Source organism: Tachypleus tridentatus, chromosome 9 (genome assembly GCF_004210375.1).
Source record: "Tachypleus tridentatus isolate NWPU-2018 chromosome 9, ASM421037v1, whole genome shotgun sequence".
Taxonomy (NCBI): domain Eukaryota; kingdom Metazoa; phylum Arthropoda; class Merostomata; order Xiphosura; family Limulidae; genus Tachypleus; species Tachypleus tridentatus.
The window spans coordinates 50,525,342-50,545,751 of record NC_134833.1 but is presented as its reverse complement, the minus strand read 5'-3'; the positions used below and the strand labels follow the sequence as shown (position 1 = coordinate 50,545,751).

The window sequence follows — 20,410 nt, the reverse complement described above, 5'->3', positions numbered from 1 at the left end:
AATAACGTGATTCTTTTGGACCATCCAGCATGTTCGCAGAGAAATTAGTAGTCAAATTATATATGCAAGTTGGATGTTTGTACAGTAATAACACAGACTCAAACACGAGAATTTCGAATAAATTACAGATAAAACTGTTAACTTCCTATAAATCACCTTCATGTCATCAATCGTTTTAACGCCTTTGTTTTTCTTGTTTTAGGTATTTCTTGTACAATTTCATTCTACGCTCTTTCTAACAAATATTTATATTACAATTAAATTAGATTGTTTCTATAAGAAGGTGACCTTTGGTCCAAACTTAAAGTTCACTGTTAAACAAAAAGGACAACAATACAGAAAATGGTTATTTTTCTTTGGGATTTTATTTTGTACGGAGTTAAAAGACTATCAGTGTCAAATAATTCATCTTTAAATAAAAAACCAAAATTAATAGCAAGTGAAAATTAAGTATACCAAATACAAAGACGTCAGTGTTTAAGATTTATATGTGTTTGCGTAAAAAAGGCTCAATACAATTAAAAAAGTATTTTCACGTAAATCACTATAAACACTAATAATTTAAACATTTCTTATGGCACTGTCCAATGTCAAAAGATCGTCACGAGTTAAACTACCGCTGCTACTGAATGTTATAACGATAGCAGGAAATTAATACATACACTGCTGGCCAAAATGAACATAAAGAAAAATATGCACTTATTTGAGTAGAGCTACGAAAGATGAAAATAAGAAAAGAGAAAATAAAAATAAAAAACATTTTTAGTATTTAATATGGAAAATGTGAACACTATGAAATTAGCTTAAATACCGGCTGGCCAAAAGTTTAACACCATATGGAAACGAAACGTTAATCGGTTAACACGTAACGAAATTTAGTCATTTGTATTCAAGCATTAGCGTTGTCAATATCTCCCACTGACATCTCCTGTGTTACATTGGGTAAAAACATGGCAAAGGCTAAAACGTAAACACAGTTTGAACGTGGCAGAATTGTACAGCTGCAAAAGCAAGGTCTCTCTCAACATGCCATCGCTGGTGATATTGGGAGTAGTAAAAGTGCTGTTGCAAATTTCTTAAAAAACCCTGAGGGATATGAAACGAGAATGTCAAGTGGTTGGCCAAAGAAAATTTTGTTTACGTTGAGCAGGAGGATTCGACGGGTTGTCCGGCAAGACACCAGATGATCATCGAACCAGATTAAGACCCTTACGGATGCAGAATGCATTTTAAGAACAATAAGACGGCATCTACGAGAGAAAGGTTTTAAAAACCGTAAACATCTTTAAAGGCCACACCACAAAAGAGCTTGATTAAACTTTGCTGAGAAGCACCAAACATGGGACATAGAAAAGTGGATGAAGGTTTTGTTTTCTGATGAGAAAAAATTTAACATGGATGGTCCAGATGGCTTCCAACGTTACTGGCATGATAAGGATATCCCACTGGAGACATTTTCTACACGACACAGTGGAGGAGGTTCCATCATGATCTGGGGTGCTTTTTCCTTCCATGGAACAATGGAACGTCAGGTTACGCAGGGGCGTCAAACAGCAGCTGGCTACATTGGCATGTTGGAGAGAGCATCCTTATTGACTGAAGATCCTCGCTTGTGTGGAAATGACTGGATCTTTCAGTGGGACAACGCTGCAATCCACAATGCCCGTAGGACAAAGGACTTTTCATCCGAACTGAATCCCATTGAAAATGCTTGGGGTTGGATGGCAAGGGAAGTCTATAGAAATGGACGTCAATTCCAAACAGTGCATGATCTTCGTAAAGCCATCTTCACCACTTGGAATAACATTCCAGCCAGCCTTCTGCAAATACTTATATCAACCATGTTAAAGCGAATGTTTGAAGTTATTCGCAATGACGGCCGTGCAACTCACTACTGAGACCTCTTGATGGGCATTTCCTACCCTGTTTAGAACTTCTTTTTGGTATGGTCTTAAACTTTTGACCAGCTAGTATTTAAGCTAATTTTATAGTGTTGACATTTACCCTATTAAATGCTAAAAAGTATTTTATTTTTATTTTCCCTTTTCTTATTTTCATCTTTCGAAGCTATATTCAAATAAGTGGTTGAGTCTAACAACGCAAAATGCATATTTTTTCTTTATGTTCATTGGCCTTAAGGTTTTGGCCAGCAGTGTATATATCTGCAAAAAAGAACAAGTAAAACCAAAGTGTTGTAAGTGTGGAGAAATACACACAGCGAATACAAAGGTTGCCACAAATACAAAAAGAATAAAACAACGCATTTATGAAATAAAAATAGCACAACCGATTGCAAACGATTCAACTAAGACAATTACACAACAAACAAACACTGCTACAACAATAGATTCAGCGACATTTGCACAAAGGCTGAGGGAAACATCACATAACAAAAATCACAAACAAAAGAACTGCAAAACACAATCAATACAGTAAAGAACAATACACAAGAACTTAATAAAAACACACACAAAGAAACTCCCGAGAAAACAACACTCATACAACAACAGAAAGCACAAATAACGAAACCACTTCAATACTAAATTTAATTAAAACATCTTTGCAGATTTCATTGCAGAATATGCAAATCCGTCCTAAACAAAAAACTACATTGATTTCATCATAAGCATTGTTGAAAAAACAATACATAATACCATACATGCTGCAATTAATAACAACAATTATTGGATACTTACTAGAAACATAAGTTCACAGTTGTAGGTATCAACATCCAAGGTGCACTTGGTTCCAAGAAACACGAGATCGAAGACATAATACAAGATACTAACCCTGATATTATTTATCCTAACAATAGATCTAAAATATGGGATTATACAGCAATTAGAAATGATAGAACAAACAACCATGATATTAACAGAGGAATTAAGTTGCTATATAAAAACATCCTTTCAGAAACTGAAATTAAAATGAATAGCAATAATGAAAATATAATTGCAGATATATCTTGCTAAATAAGCACTTATTTATAACAGAAGCAGGAATTTATTGTTCACCAACAAGATGCATTGATATAAACCTATTCCACAACATCTTTTCCCACAACCAAAATACAATTGTGATAGATGATCAGAATAGTAAACATGAGAACTTTGGATATAAATCCACCAACACAAACGGAAAACATCTATTACGATTCATCGATTAAAATAATATAGCCCTAATAAACGACGATACACCTACGCATACTACAAATACAAGTGATATCTTAGACATCTGCCTCATCTTTTTTAATATAAGTCAAAAGTTATTGAAATTTAATGTGAGAAAAGATGCTGACAGTGATCATCTCTCTACATAGTTTGTCTTCGATCTCGCACCCCAGAGCAGAAATTAAATTGTTAAAACAAGAAAAATGGGACAACTTCTGCTGCCCATTAAATGAAAACAACACATCCTAGAAAGTTTTGGTCACTTTTAGAAAGACTCACCAACGAAACCACAACAAAAAAATACCCAACAAATACCCCTTGGTTGTTCAGAGTGAGTATGAGGGCTTATAACAATGAAAACTGGGTTTACGATGTCTCCAGTAAGCACAGCACGAGTAGCCTATTTTGTAGCTTTAGGCTTATTAACAAACAAGTGCACAGTATTTTCTGCGAGGTTTTATTTTTTTCAGGGCAATGCCTGTTCTAGAAAAGTGTAATTAGTATACCTCCTTGTCGCGTTACAACACCCGCTTCTTACGTTGCATTCCATCCAGACGTCTGTTTTTATGTTAAATTTACACTTAATAGATGAGCGAAAACATCATTAGCAATATGTTTTATTTCACCATTCTAAATACGATTGATGAGATATTTCCTTTATGTAGTACACACCTTACTATCATCTACACTTTTATACTCGATAGTTAGAGATATTCTGCTCGGCCAGTTCATTTTGAAAGATGGTGTTTAACCCTTGTAGTAATCTATATAAAACCAACCTCTTTCAAACACAATTTCCTAAATTGTTTATTCACCAAACTGCTTGTGGGGTCTTCATTTTATTTTGTTACAGGAGCCCCAATAACATACAAGTCACACAAAAAATATAAATAAAGGTACCATTAATATATTCTCTTGTGTTGCTTTACGATTAAACACAGTAAAAGAACCTTTAAGTTCTCGTGCTTTAAGATAACACCATATTAACATTACGTATTAATTCTAGTACAACATTACTTTAATTTCTGTTAGATTTTATTGATATAAGAGTCGATGAGCTATTTGCACCTATCCATAAGTGAAACTAATCACCTGATTTTTAACAACTTTAATGTCTATATCTGTGGATTTTTTTAAAAGTGATACGTAAATATTACCATTAAATCTATTCATTCATTTAAAGTAAAACTTTTATACTATTTATGAAGCACACAAAACAAATTAGCTGAAAAGACCGAAAATCCATTTTGCATAATTATTAAGCTACATGTTATTCATGGATTTTAACTGTTAGAATATTATTAGTCAATATTAATTATGTTAAGATCACAATGAATCAATATTAATTTCACAATAATTGCATAATACAATACCTAAACAACGTTTATTAAATGTATAAGCTGATACCACCCCAGTACGATAATAAGTTATTTTCTTTACCACTTACAACAAACCATTTTACCTGTTTCTGTTAGTTTTTAGATTTCTTAAACAGTCACTTGCGTCGCCAGGTCGAGAATATCTTGCGTATTCACTTGCACTTACAAATTTATTCATAAAACAAGTTGTTTGTTAAGGGAGTTTAGTATCCTTGTCTATTCATCAGAATATTTGACTAAGATATGTTTTCTAAAGACGGCCGGCATGAATATTAAAACTTTACTTGAAATAAAGTACAGAACAACGTTTCGACCTTCTTATATCATCTTCAGAGCACAGATAACCCATTGCTTAGCTTTATGCTTAATTTCAAACAACAAATTCAACTTTCATTAATGAAATGATCTCTTATTGTCGGGTTCCCCGATAGTACAGCGGTAAGTCTACGAATTTACAACGCTAAATCAGGGGTTCGATTCCCCTCGGTGAATTCAGTAGATAGCCCGTTACGACTTTGCTATACAAAAACTACACAAACACACTCGTGCTGTCGGAAATCAAATCACGCTATCAGTGCCATCTAGTGCAAGTAAGGTGTTATATATTTGTCAGTTTACTGAGGTGAGATGGATCATGTTTCTATTATGTAATACCAATATTCATTTAAAACATCTGATTGCTTTTGAACGACAAACTTATGTCATGAATCATCTTGGGCTCTTCAAATCATTTATTAAATTTTACATAACTCTTCGAAAAGTTCTTTGTTTATGTTCACGGTTTTCCCGAGTGGCCCCTTTTGATTAAAAACATTATGTTTGATTAAATATTTTAAACGTTTATTATTATTTGTAAACGAATCGATAGAATAAGCAATAAGGCCTAGCAAAACAGACCTCTAGACGATTGTTTATTTGTGTGTGACTGTCGTTGAACTTGTAAATTCAGTCAATCAATAATGATTCGAGAAGCGATATTTCAGCCTTAATTAGTGTTTGCAATTTATTATAATATTTTATCTTATCTTTAATTATTTGTAAGCATATGCAGATATAGCACTCAAACAAAACGTGCAACTAAAATACAGCGATCAAAAATTTATGTTGAAAAGCAAATTCAATTTGTCAAGTGCTTCAACCTGTTAAGTTAAAAGGGAACAAATTGTGAACGTCGTCGGTATCTTTCTTCATATTTAAACAAATTGAATAAAGAGAGACAAATGCAATTCTCTGTATCATAATTTTGTTACAGACTGCTAAGACTTATACCATTAAACAATTAGGTAATAAGAGTTTAATCGTCTACTTAAACTTTAAAAACTAAACAATAGGATAACAAGTACTAAATCGACTATTAAAATTATGAGCACTGAGAAGCAGGATAATAAGAGCCTAACCACTTCTAAAATTTTCAACATCAAGCAGCAGCTTAATCGAATATCAAACCTTCCAAAACTGTGTAGCACGGTAATAACAACTTAATCTCTTTCACTAAGGCTTCCAACACTGAGAAGTATGCAGTGATTATTTTCTTCCTGATCTTTCAGTGTTCTAAATCCGGAATCACTTGGAATGTTTTTAAATCTAAAGGTGACAACACTATAATTAGTTTTAAGACTGCCTGTGTCATATTATTAACTTATATTTGGTTGTCGTTGCCAACTCCATTACTTTCCTTCAGCTCCATTTCAAATAATAGTCCAATAATGTTTAAACTCTTATCTTACTCATTCGATATTCCCTTCTAGATATTAAACGACGACAGCAGAGTAATTAAAGGTAATCCGTTACTGAAGCTTTTAACATTAAACATTAAGATAATAAGTTTTGTAAAAGGGAAAATAAAACATGAATTGAGGAAGAAAAGGCTCAAATTGAACATACGAAAAACAAAGCATCGTTACAAAAAAACAACAACTTTTTTCTATAATACAATATATATATATATATTAGATTACATTACATTTGTATAGAATAAACTGCAGACACCGTGTAAAAACAAATCATGGCAAAGTTGTATATCGTTGTTAGCATGAGCAATCTGGATAATGTTCCTTATAGCGTTATTTGGGAAGAACATGGTGCTGACAAGTATTAAAAATGGAGAAGGTTATGAACTTGACACAGAATTGTAGATTCTTATGTTAACCAACGATTCATTAGAAAACTAACAGTTGTCAGATAGTATTCAAATACAATCCTTAGTTAAGCACTTGGATCCACCAGTGTCTTACTCCTAAGTCTGTGAGCTTACAACGCTAAAAGGCAGGTTTCGATACATGTGGCGAGTACAACATAGATAGTCCCTTGTATAACTTTGTGCTGAACAACAAACGAAGCATGAACCAGGCGTGGCCAGAATATAAATCTAAGGGTTCATGGTTCGCAATCCGTTGCCGCTAAAATGCACTTCACTGTTTGAAGCCATCGGCGCATTATAAAAGTGATGGTCGAATCTAACTATTCAGTGAAGTAAGAAATGTTAGGGGGTGATATTGACAAGATACCTTTCCTCAAGTCTATTGACTGGGATGGCTGTGTGCAGCTAGAGTTTGCGTAGCTTTGCACGAAAATTAAAATAAAACAACATATCTGCACAACAATTTCGATTAAAATATGATGGGCTTATAGAAATGGTTTAGAAAATACAACACCCACTTTTTCAAACACTTATATCACAAAAATTTACCGATATCTAACCTCTGTTACTTTCGATTTCTTTCTCTTTTTTTTTTTCTTTTGTAATGAGTCTCATGACTTGATCTTATGTGGTAACCAAAGGAACACGTTCCAGCTAATTACGTCTAAAACAAGAACTCTTCAACTGTATGAAAAAAGTATCCAAAAGGAGCGGGGACAGTATGGCAGGATAATTAAACGTTTATGAGGGAATTACAATGAGAAACTTACCTGTTATATGAAAAAATACTGTATCTTACCGGAAAGATTGAACTTGTAGATTAATAACTATTCAAGGCTAACACGATCTGGAAACGATGGACGTGGCTAGTTTTTTACCTTGTCACACAGAGTTGTCCAAAGTCGTAATACTCTGCCACTCTTAGACACAAGAAACTCACCAGTGTTACCTGTAAATCCTGACAAGGACAAGTAAGATAATCACAAAAAATAAACACCAGTAAAAATCCCGGTGTTTTAAAGGTACTGCCAGTAGATGGCCGCTATTGAGACAAAAGTTTGGAAATGGTATAATTACGAAAATGACAACCTGCAGTGGAAGATGATTTCCCCAGTTTCATTGTGAGGAGGACATGTAAGGTGAGACTAGCCAACACCGAGAGAGTCTTTGCCTAAGACCAGGACGATTGCAGAGGATCAACGACAACCAACCGCAAAATAACCGTGGCCCTGAAGAATCTTTTGGTGGGGTTAAAGTGAAAGAAATGAAACCTCACCCCTTCTGCGGGTGGGATATTCATTTTGTTGTGGGATAAATTGTACATTATGGATATATTTTTCCTATTTACCAAAAAATTCTATCTTTTGTGTGTGTTTATGGGAGAGATAAAAACTTCAATGAGTTTTAGGGTTACAGTTTTAGTCTTTTTTATTTATTATTTTTTCTAATACTGTAACAACGTATAATTGGCTAATCACACAAACTCGTTTATGTGAACGAGAGATGGCTACTTTTTGTTCTTTTAACTTGTTGGTATTAATTTTTATCATAAGTCAAAATAGTGGTTCTGAAAAATTTGTATTAAACATGGAAGCAAAATAAAACCTTAGAAAGTAAACGTGTTTTTTAAAAAAACATTCACGACCTTTTATAGCAATGGCTAAGACTGCTAAAATATTGATGATAGCAAAAAAGTTGGTTTTCCGATACTTAGACAAAATTGAAAGTTAATTATTTTCATATTACACTATGTAACAAAATTTTTACTTTTTATTGTTTCTGAGCAGAAAGTGTTATTTTGCAATTGCTTAGGCTTAAAATAAATAGAAAAGACCTATTTGTTCTTCACATTTGCTTTTGTGACTTGGGTAATGAAATTTTCAAATTTACTCATCTTCCAGAACATTTCAGGTAGATTCAGTGCTGAGAATTTTTTCGAACTTACAATAATTTTCTAGAACGTTGTAGAACTTATGAGAATTTTCAAGAACCTTTTAGATTTTTTTTAAAACTTTCCACAGTAAAGTTTTTACTATAATTTTATAAGAGATGGTATCAAGAAGCTGCAAACATTCTCCAGAGCATTCTGCTATGCATATGGCCAATTTATCAAAACAAGAGCAAAAAGTACTCTGTGACAGCATTTGTTAAAATATGTGAAGCCTACAAGGCATATTCCGGCATGATTGTTGGGAATCAGGACAAACCCTGGGCACCTCATTTTACCTGCAAGCACTGCAAAAAACTTTAGAAAGTAAGACGGACAATTTTTGCTTGCTTGAACAGTAAGATTTTATATCATATAAATTTTAAACCTTTTAAAATTTAAATATATTTTAATTTCCAATAGTATAGAAAAAATATCACATATATAATATTTTGCATGAACCTCTTACACATTAGTTGTAGATAAAATAAATTTATTCTTCATAATAACAATTTTATTTTGCTCTTTTGCAGGATGGTACAGAGGGGAAATGAAGTTCACTATTTCAAGAATTTGGCGTGAACCGACTGACCACTCAAGCAATTGCTACTTTTGTATGGTAGACCCTTCCCAACGTCGGGCTGGCAAGAATGCATCTGCTTTCATGTATCTGGACTTTCCATCATCCATAGTTCCAATGCCACACTGCCCTGAGCTCTTTGTATCCACTCCGCCAGAGAGAAAGCAGCAAATCAGAAGAGGAGGCAGACGTTGAAGATCCAGCTTACAATTTCAGAGGCGTAGCTGGTGAAAGAAACCCATACTACCCTAACTAAAGACACCTCAATGACTTGCTCAAATATCTTGGTCTAACAAAGTCAAATACCGAGCTTTTGAGATCTAGGCTCAAGAAGTGGGATTTGTTAGATGAAAGTGTGTAAGTTGCAAGTCAGAGCAAGCTTCTTCACCAGTCTAGATGGGCTTTGCTTCTGCCACAATGTAGACGATCTGTGCGAGGCATCTGGAATTATCTGTAACCCGAACGAGTGGCGCCTCTTAATTGATAGCTCATCCAGAATCCTCAAAGCTGTGCTGCTCCATAATGAGAATAAGTATCCGTCTCTTCCCCTGGCTCATTAGGTACACATTAAAGAGGAATACAACAGCGTCAAAACCTTGCTAGAAGCCTTGAAGTATGATGAGTATGGCTGGGAGGTTATCGGAGACTTCAAAATGGTGGCATTCCTGATGGGTCTCCAAGGAGGCTTTACCTAGTTTCCCTGTTTACTGTTTTACTTTGTCTCTTCCTGTTTTTTGCGAAAACTTAAGTGAGGTTTCAAACAGTATACAATTACCATGGTAGATTTCTCTACTCTTGTCATTGGTGATTTCTTCTACTCATTTGCGTACTTTGCTGAAGTTGTGATTGCGTATTTTGTTATTATTTTATTATTCATTTCCTTAGAGAACCCTCTTTTACTTTTTATCCTTGTAAGTGTGCACTTGCTTATTGTTATTTATTAACGGGAATTTTCGTGTGAAATTTCATTGTTGAACTGTTTACGTATTGTATTGTTATACTTGTGTGTTGTGTAATGTCTCATGTTTATATTACTGTATTAACAATGGGTTTTTTCTATTAAAGTGATATGGAATGCATTTCAACGTTATATGTAACAATATTTTCTGTGCATTCCTACTGTTATATAATTTAGTTGTACTTCTGTTTTGAAGGGTAGTATCATGCATACGGTGTTTAGGTGTTATTTGGAAACAGAAGGTGAACGAGTATAATGCCATCATCTTGATGTCAAGCTGAAACAGTTGTGATAGGATTATGATAATTGTGATGGATTTACTATTATATATTTATTTTGAATATCGATGTTTGTTTCAGTTAAATATATATTTAGAAATGCATTTACCTTATATTGTTAAATCTGTATTACGATATTTCCGCTGACTCACTAAAACTGTAGAAGATTCTCGAGTGTAAGAATCTACAATACACTATGTATGTGTCTATGTAAATAATAGTAATTGCCAGTATTGTTGCCTTACCTGAAATTTATAAAACTCTCCTCTCAAGCTTATAAAATGTAACCAATGCAACGCAGAAGAGACAGTGTATATTGTTGGTTTGCTTCAGTTGGTATACTATAAACCCTTGAAACTGAAACGGTGATTAACGCTTATTAATTGTGAAACTACAGAGACTTGACCAGGAACGTTTATAGATTTCAATCATTACAAGCCATTTAACTTCAGCGGGTTAACATCGGATATTAATATTTTACGTAGACATTATATAACTTTAGTGGTGAAAAACTCACATGTGATCAACGAAGAGCTAACTAGCTCTCCGTTAAGTGAATTGTATCTATATCAATATATAATTAATTCGTTCGTCGTGAGCCTTCGATAAGAAATAAAGGAAGTTCCGGATCAGATAAAAGACTCAATACTGTTTGTAAATTTATTGACATTTAATTAACTTCTAAACCAAAATTATTTTAACTCAGTTATTTCAAACTGTAATATGTTGTAAGCTTGAGCTCTCCTAATTTCTATTCTATATCTATTGCTACTCCTTCATTTTATTTCTTTATGTGAGAAATGGGTCCTACTTCCTCAGTCACCTCCAAAACCTAGGGTAAATTTTATATTCCACATTATAGCTTTTACCCTGGGATATTTTAAATTAATGCAGCGTTTTTTATTATTTTTAATTTATTTTTGTTTCGGCTTCTTTTTAGTTTATAACAAACTACTATAATTAGTCTAAAGTTTGAATTTACTGTTTTTAACGCAGCCCTTCCTTTTGATTTTGTTTACTTAACTTTATAAGTATTAATTTCCTCTTTTAATAGTATTATACCATATCCTTCTGTTATAAGCATTATAACTTTGCAATTATTCAGATATTGTAAAATTTGTAATAAATTACAAACTTTTATTAGTAATGCTGACATACTGATGCAAAAATTAATGGTCGATGGATTTAATAAAGAAACTTTAAAAAATATTAAAGAGTTCTGTAACAAATATACGAATGTATTAAATAAATATTAAGAAATAAAAACTAGAGAAATTTTACTAAAAATTTCTAATAACTATTTTTAGTTATGAATAATGTTATTTAACAACATGGCACTACTTTATGCGGATGTACACCTTGCCGTATATAAAGGCTTGTTTAGAGCATGATAGTCATAGCAGACTTAATAAATTAGTGATGGTTGATTGCTACACTAGTTTATTTAGATAGCTGGATGAGTCTCTTCATACTAGTATAATTCGTTTACTTGGCTACCAATTAGTGCCTTTCTACCATAAAGGGATCTGGGATGTTAACTTCAAGAGGTAAGTTTCAACTTACTCCCAGATGGTGGTACCTTATTTCTCTTATTTTTCTTTTTCAATTAATTTTCTTCTTTATTTTGGAGAGCAGTCACCTTCCCACAACTGTCTGCAGGCAGTGAAGGGTGATATAAATGTAGAACGTTGTGGGCTTGAGCACCCACATCTCGCTTTCCTAATTTCTATTCTATACCTATTGCTACTCCTTTATTTTATTTCTTTATGTGAGACTGGCGAATGGAAGTTACGACTGATAGACAGTGTATCCTCATCGCAATGTGGGTTCTATTTCCGTAGTCACCTTCAAAACTTAGGGTACATTTTATATCCTACATTATAGCTGTACTATGGGATCTTTCTAATTAGTGCAACGTTTTTTTGTTTATTATTTTTAAATTTATTTTTGTTTCGTCATGTTTTTAGGTTATAATAAACTAATATATATATATGGTTGTTTTCTACGTGTTAATTCTTCAGAATTCATCAAATACCTGCGCCCCCTAGTGGCACAGCGGTATGTCTGAAGACTTACAACGCTAAAAACCGGGTTTCGATACTCGTAATGGGTAGATTACAGATAACCCTTTGTGTAGCATTATGCTCAATTACAAACAACAGCAATCATCAAGTACCACACTGCTGTTTTGTTTATTGTTGTTGTTGTTGTGTCTGCAACAAAAATTGTTTCACTCAGTATCAAACTTGTTCACTTTGCTTATTTCTTCCCCACTTAAAAACTAACTCAAGTTTTCAGATCCATATAACTCGTTGAATCTTCTATTATACTCTGGTGCTATTAGTGGACTTATCCTACACTTGTATAGAAGTCAGTTTATCTAATACCACACACCAACAAGCATGAGTCAAAATGTGCATACATAATAATAGAATATGCATATTAACAGAATTATGTATAAAGTTCCCAACGACACTCGTAAAACTGCGGTGAATTTCTTTACCAACATACACATTAATCTTGTAGCTGTAAAATATTAAGGAATAATATTTGCAACATTTTGTTAATTTCAAATTAAACAATGTAGTATTTTATTTGTTGAATGATGAAAGAAATAAAATAACTAGAATTACTAAATACACAAATTGTAATAAGCAGTTGAAAGAGTGGCAAAACGTAAAGTAAGGACCATTTTTCATCTGGACGTTTTAAATCTAAGATGTAAATATCGCTTGTTGGGATCAGAAATAATAAAATAAATATCGTGATCTTACTCATGAAGTATTCAACACTTAGTCACTTACTATTTAATGAAGCTGCAGCAAAATATTGTTACATTTTTTCAATAATATATTTAGTTCATGGTGTTAAATATGTGTGCTCTTTATTTCATTGTAAGGAAATACCAAAAATGACTTTAATAAGTGAAATCTACTTGAAATAAAGTAGTCATTAATGTATTTTTGCCAGACTTCCCCAAAATGTAAAGTGATCAACATCGCCCTCTGTTTAGTCTCTTTTTTCACATCAAATACCTTCCATATTAAATACACTAAGACGAAATTGAAGGATATTTTAATATAAAATTGTGTACTTTAACATGGTAGAAAATACAATAAATTATTCTGCTCTTCAGCTGTTTATATATGATCACTTTGTTAGTATTCACATTAGTATAAAACTGGAGGTGGAAAATATGTGAACATTTGAAGCATTTTCGTTTATTAGTAAATGTAAATGTACATCTGTCTCCTCTCTCTTTTCTTTTATTTGTTTAAGTTTGTGCCTGTACGACGCTCACTGGAGCCAAAAAGCAGAATATGACTTTTTCATCGTCTCCTGTCAACTTCCATTTTGAATCGACAGTTATCTAAATCGAAAATAAAAATCTCAGTTGTTCAGTTACATTATAAATAATTCAACAGTCTACTTAATGGTTTGAAATACGAAATAACGATGAGTAAATATCTACACATGATACGTTTTTTATGCCAAGTGACTGTTTTAACGTATGGTTTAAAACCTACAGTTCAAAAAGTCACCATTAACTTTGTTTTTTGTTGTTGTAAATTTTGTTATTTGTATTTTATTTTGAAACTAAAAAGCTGTTGTTGTTTTATATTTTCAGAATGTTGAGTTTAATAGAAGATTTGGAGACATTAATTTTGGATTCGTTGTAACTGGTCTCGTGTTTGATTAAGCAAATAAGTCAGTAGTGTACGAGTGGTTAGTCTGCCAGACTGCAGATCTACAGAGCTAAAAAAGGAGTCACGATATGCTTTTGCATAACCTCTAACTTTCAGATGTGGACCGTTATAACTTTGACAGCCAATCTCGCTATTCAGTCAAGAGCAACTGCATCGGTGGAGGGTGCCGCAAACTGGATGTCTTCCATTTGACAGTACTTCTAAAATAGGTACGGCTTTTCTTCAGTCTTAATGGTCTCAGCGCTACTTGTTTGGCGTATATGCCACGTAAGGTACCAATGAGACTGAAAATACTAACCCGTTTAATCAATTACAAATTTACTTACCATTTGTTTTTCAGATAGTATATAAAAACTCTATCTTAAAAATATAGAGTATAACGTTTACAAGTTCCAGGTCAGAACTAAATTTAAACATTTGTTTTCCTTAATACAGGAACCAATATGAAACATTTTACTATGCAGGAACCACGTCCCCCAATGGCACAGCGGAGTTACAACGCAAGAAATCGGGTTTAGATAACCGCGGTGAGCAGAGTACAGACAGCCCTTTGTGCGGCTTTGCGCTCACCTACAAATAAACAAGCAAAAACCAGCATTCGGAGTAGATCTTCAAACGTTAAGGTATTAATGAAACCAAAATGTAAAAGTTAAAGATGAGACAGCTTCGAGTTATGGGATAATATTTATCCACTTTTCATTCACTTGAAAACACGGTTGATGTGCCATTAGATCTAAAGCATATTTTACTTCAATATCTAAAAAAATTGGGTATTTGGAAAAATGTCTCTCGCTAATTCATTATTAAGTATGAGGGTTTATAGTGCTAAAAGTTGGGGTTCAACCTCCATAGTGGAAAAAACGCAGATAGCTCATTGTGTAGTTTTGCGTTAAAAAACAAACTTTTAAAAAGCATATTAATTAGATAAAAATATAAAAATCTTATTAAAAATTCTAACGAAAAAATCCTCTTCTAAATCATAATAATTTGCTAGAATACTAATAATTTATACTCACCATTGGGTAGAAAGGCATAACTTCTAATTTGTCCTGAAATGTGTATGACTTTCCTTTTAATAAAGGGCATTGAAGGTTTTTGCCATTACAACCGTCTGGTTTTAAACTTGGAAATGGCAGATATTCATCTTTTATCTTTGCCTCGATATTAACTTTGGGCTCACTAGAATTCTGATCTGAAAGGAAAGTCAATTTACTGTTGGAGGACAATTAAATAAATATATTAATTTCTAAACTAGAGTCTTAAACACAGAAACGTCTAGTGTCCGTTACAGTAACGTTTAATTAAGGCGCTAATAATGTAGCATTTGTAGAAACTAGAAAATATATGTTTAAGGTATTATCATACTTTCTTATTTCTTATCGTGAAACAAGATAGTGGTTCATAATTAGGTTCGATCATGCTGTGAGGGTTTCTGCGACTGTTTCAGTGAGTTTTATAACAACAGACGATTACTATAGTATATTTCTTTACTTTTGTGATTAGTGATTTATTCTACTGATTTTCATACTTCGCTTCGTAAATTCTGTTTACACTAATTTTCAGGCACAAAGCCAACCGGCTCAGTAAATAATGGTCGAGTGAAAAAAATGCCAATGTAGTAGTTAGTAAACTGTTGAAGAACATTTAACATTCCATTGAATGCAAATACACTTATGTGGCTTAAAATTTATGCTCATAAATAGACATAAAGATTAAGAAAGAACATAATTAAAATTGTTAAAAGGTAAATAGAGACCGTAAAAGTACAGAAACAAGTTGAATTAAAATGCAAAGATTATATGTTCAAGCCTACAACTAGGAACTAAAAAAAATAAACAATCTAGTCTGGAAGTGTTATCTATATTTTTTCTCAAGTTACAAATCCTTATTTTGATTCCACTAAAATTGATAAGCAATGCAGACATACAGTAAGAAAAGTAACACATCAATTACAGCATCGCTCCTGTCGAAATTAGAAATGATCTAGGACTATGAATGTGAAAAAATCACATTTAACAGTAAATGATTATAACACAAACTTCTCTGTTACTGTATTGTAGATTTTAAAATAAAAGCTCATAAATTTATTATTCCACATTTACCTTTTCCCTCTCATGACTCAGTAAACAAGATCTGTGAAAAACACTATTTTAGATTTATCTGAATACTAATCATTCACTAGTAAAACAGCGGTAAGTCTTTAGATTTACAATGTTAAAATCAAGGGTTCGATTCTCCTCAGGGAGCACAGAAGATAGTTCTGATGAGAATTTGCTATAGGAAAACTCCAACACACACACTAGCTATGTAGATCCGAACAAAACGGTAAATTTTGAACATGGGAGTCCTCATTTTCTGTATGGAAACAAAAAATCTCACACAGCAGAAACTGATGACGATAGTCGGGTCCATAATCACTTTTTAAACCAACCCACACCAACGGCCTCTTTGGAAAAGCAAAATTTTGGCTAGAAAATATAACCCTCTAATCCAAAAACCCATGCAATGAATCTCAGAGTATTAAGACTGAATTTCGCTAAAACTCATAAGTCAAATCTTCGTAATATTCCAGTAACACTTCGAAATGAACTACTGTTTTCTCGAAAAAGATGGCCGAAACAACACCGTATTTCTATCACATCTATGTCACGTTCTCCGATGCAGCCCAAACAGACTTTATACGTTTGGTCAGCTTCAACAGGATCTTGGAAGCTAATGTCTTAGTACAACTTATGATACGCTTGTCAAAATGTAAGTCTAAAAGTGGTTTAGCTGTCATAAGCAAATTATAGGTTGGGTCTCGTAATTCAAAAGTCCAAGTAAAACTATTTGCATGCACCAACTTTTAAAGCCTGAAACGCCTAGTTGGTGAAATGAGAGCTTTTTATACATAACAGATCTAGCAAAACAATAGGTGTGATAGTAAAAAAAAATCTGAAATCTAGTTTTAAATACCTTATGGAATAAATTAATGAAATACATAATGAAATGAACATATTATGTTCAAATTACTTGCGGTCAACATTGACGTTTTTACAGAATCAGTAGTCCTATAGCCTATTTTGTAGTGTATATTATTTTTAAATACATACTGGCACTTGTTTACAGATTCCTCTGTAACTCAACGAGATTTTACTTATAGTATTCAGCTTTTCATAATAGTCTAACTAAATGTGTATAGATAACTTTAAATAATTTAACATGTTGAATAGAACAGAAAATGTTAGAGTAAAAAGAACCATTTGATATTCATAACTGTTACATCACTAACAACTCTTTAGTTAAATATTGAAATTAAAATAAGTTATAACGTTGAATATCTTTGCCTATACTACACTTGTACCAACTTAGATCATCTTTCTTTGAGAGCATGAATGCACTTAGGTATCACGTATATATTTTGTACAATGAAATATAAAGTACAAACCAAAATAACTTCAAAATAAGAGATGTCGAGCTGGTAATGAATATTCAGATCGTTAATACGGTTGTTAAATCTTATGTATTTTAAATCCATACTTACTGGCGATGAAATCAGCCTCAACCAGTACAAAGCTTCCCCTCGGTATTTCACACGGTTCTTTATCACAAGGTGTCACCCGAACTTCTTTGATTTGGGAGATGTCTCCGTTTTCTTTAAATAACAAAAGTTAAACAAATCAAATAAACAGCTGAGGGACAGAGAAACCTTCAAAACTTGAATATTTTTTATTTTAATTTTTTTTTTTCCTGAGAATCGGTGAAACCGAAGCAGCTAAAATTTTTTTGTTGCCCAAAGATTGGCATTATAAGTTGTCAAGGTTACCATTACGTCACAAGAAATCCTAACCTACATGTTTTTTTTATTATTATCAATGACTGATAACCTATTGTTTAAAGCTTTCGTCACTAGATCCAAAGGTCCGGGATCGAATCTGGGGCGCACATCTTACATCTGTCTAAGCAATAATACCTGTGCTGAAACAAGAACTCCACGAATTTACTGTGAGGGAAGGATATTCTAGAGTATTAGCCAATAGTATCACCCCTTATAGCGCAAAGGACTTTACTATTGTTATTGTTGGGAGATATTTTAAACTGTTCCTTGAGCATGGCATAGTTTAATAATTAGCGTATGCGGATTTATCCAAAGATTCTTTGCCGCAAAATCTCATCTCCCTCCGCACTTTGGGGCCGAGGATGATAAAAGAATGAAGGTCAAATACCCATGTCCAAACTAAAGACGTAAGTGGGTGCTGTAAACTAGATGTCTTCCCTTACGTAATTTTGTGAGAAAACTCTACAAACAAATCTCTACCTTTATTGCAGCAGGTTTCGTTTTATAAAACCTTCTAATTTTATTCCTTATTTTATGAGATTTTTGTTTCTTTTAAATTACGTTTGTCTATATAATTTGTTTTGGCCATGTAAATGGTAACATGATAGCTCCTAAAGATGTTACTGTATCAGAAAAGTTCTACAGATACGGACTTTTTAAAACGTCGAAAATCATATAGGGTAAAAATTTAGTTATTTTGTAACGGCTTCTTTCAAATATAGTGTGTATTATTTTGATCTACGGTTTGATACCATGGAACAAATTTATTTATATGTTGATTGAGTATAGCCTCCTCGTTAGCATGTCAGACTCTGAGCCAGATTGTCCATGATTTGAGTCCCGTCGTGTCAAAATTAAATGAGAGCCATGGGTGCGTTATATGAATGAAGTTTCAGTGACACTATTCGAATAGAGTAACTCAAGAGTTGGTAGTAGTATTTGATTTTTCTTTAGTTTATCAGTTAAAAATCAGGGATAGCTGGTACACCTAGCTTTTATTTAGCTTTGTGCAAATATCCGAGACAAACATTAAACGTTTCATGATCATAATACACCTGCTTTTGTTTCTTAAACTTAAGATCATTAAAATTGCCTTGCAAGAAACATAGCCAGTTTGAGCGCATCCTGTACTCTAGTGGTGGTGATGAAATATTCCCTTCATTCAGATAAATCAAACAATGTTTGTCGAGAGAGTTGTTGTTCAAAATTTTATTGCATGTTCAAAACGTTTCTTGTCTATTTCATCACTAACGTTTAGGATTCGTCGGTTTCAATGAGATATTATTATTTTAATATCACCCTAGAAAGTAAATGAATGTAAAAATAACATTATACATTACTTCTATTAATTAACCCCAGTTTATCATGTATGTGTACGTATGTGTACTTTTTAAAAGATGTAAAACAAAATCTGTGGGGTTGATGGTACACTTATTTAAGTAAAGACCCTTGTATTTGATGTAAATGGGCCTTACATAGCCAAGTGGTTAGGGCATTCGACTTGTAAAATGAGGGTCGCGGGTCCGAATTCCCGTCACACCAAACATGCTCTCCCTTATAGCCGTGTGTGCGTTATAGTGTGACGGTCAGTCCCACTATTCATTGGTAAAAGAGTAGCCCAAGAGTTGGCGGTAAGTGGTGGTGACTAGTTGCCTTCTCTCTAACTTACACCTCTAAATTAGAACGGCTAGCGCAGATAGCCGTCCTGTAGTTTTGCGCGAAATTCAAAAACAAACAATTCACGTAAATGTGGAAAAGCCTTATTAAAAACATACTGTAAAACTTATATCTATATATAATATCAAATGAATGATATATTCTAAGAGTACGCTTTTAACATGTATTTACGTACATATGCACACATCCATTTACAAAGTTAGAAATTGTCAGTCATCATCACACTAAAACTAGGACGTATCTGAAAGTATTTTCATAGCATATTATTTTATAATAGACTCAGACAGTAGTGCTGTCATATTTTTTACCCACGTTCTGTCCTGAACACAATAATGTTTCAATTAATGACCAATACCTAATCAATATATAAAGGTGTGTACTTACCACAAGGTTTGATGTCTGTTAGGACAAATGTTCCTCCCAATGCATCTCGAAATAACACCGATAAAATAGCCTGCTGGAGGAATACAATGAGTAGCTTTCTGTTCATCGTAAAACAGTTTATTAAATCAGGTTTCCAGCCCTTATATACGTCAGTCCTCGCTGGCCTTGAAAAAACTGGTTTTCCCAATTTCCAGGACGGGGTAATTACGTGAAACGGTTTGGCTTATCAGGTTTCTTTTTTGTTTATTTCTAACTATTATTATTATACTAGTTATATAAATGCTTTTACTTATGTTAAATTGAAGGCACTTAGTTTTTCTCATATCTATCTAATTCTAATGAGATTTTCAATGATATGTAGAATGGTAAATTGATTTAGTATTACTAATTACG

General features: G+C 33.1%; 2 protein-coding genes across 2 annotated transcripts in view; one reads left to right on the top strand and one right to left on the bottom strand.

Moving 5' to 3' along the window:
• The first annotated feature begins 11,772 nt into the window (after nucleotides 1-11,772).
• LOC143225218 (histone acetyltransferase KAT7-like) overlaps nucleotides 11,773-20,410 on the top strand; it is a 134,079-nt gene continuing 125,441 nt past the window's right edge. Inside the window, exons 1-2 of the mRNA XM_076454244.1 lie at nucleotides 11,773-11,979; nucleotides 14,061-14,348. The gene's annotated coding sequence lies outside the window, so the exon portion shown is untranslated. The remainder of the gene's footprint in view (nucleotides 11,980-14,060; nucleotides 14,349-20,410) is intronic.
• Nucleotides 13,632-20,177, bottom strand: LOC143225220 (NPC intracellular cholesterol transporter 2-like). Its single transcript, XM_076454265.1, has 4 exons — nucleotides 20,018-20,177; nucleotides 17,663-17,773; nucleotides 15,156-15,331; nucleotides 13,632-13,802 (listed from the first exon to the last, which is right to left on the bottom strand). The coding sequence occupies exons 1-4, from the start codon at nucleotides 20,121-20,123 to the stop codon at nucleotides 13,707-13,709; spliced, it is 489 nt and encodes a 162-aa protein (XP_076310380.1). The 5' UTR covers nucleotides 20,124-20,177; the 3' UTR covers nucleotides 13,632-13,706.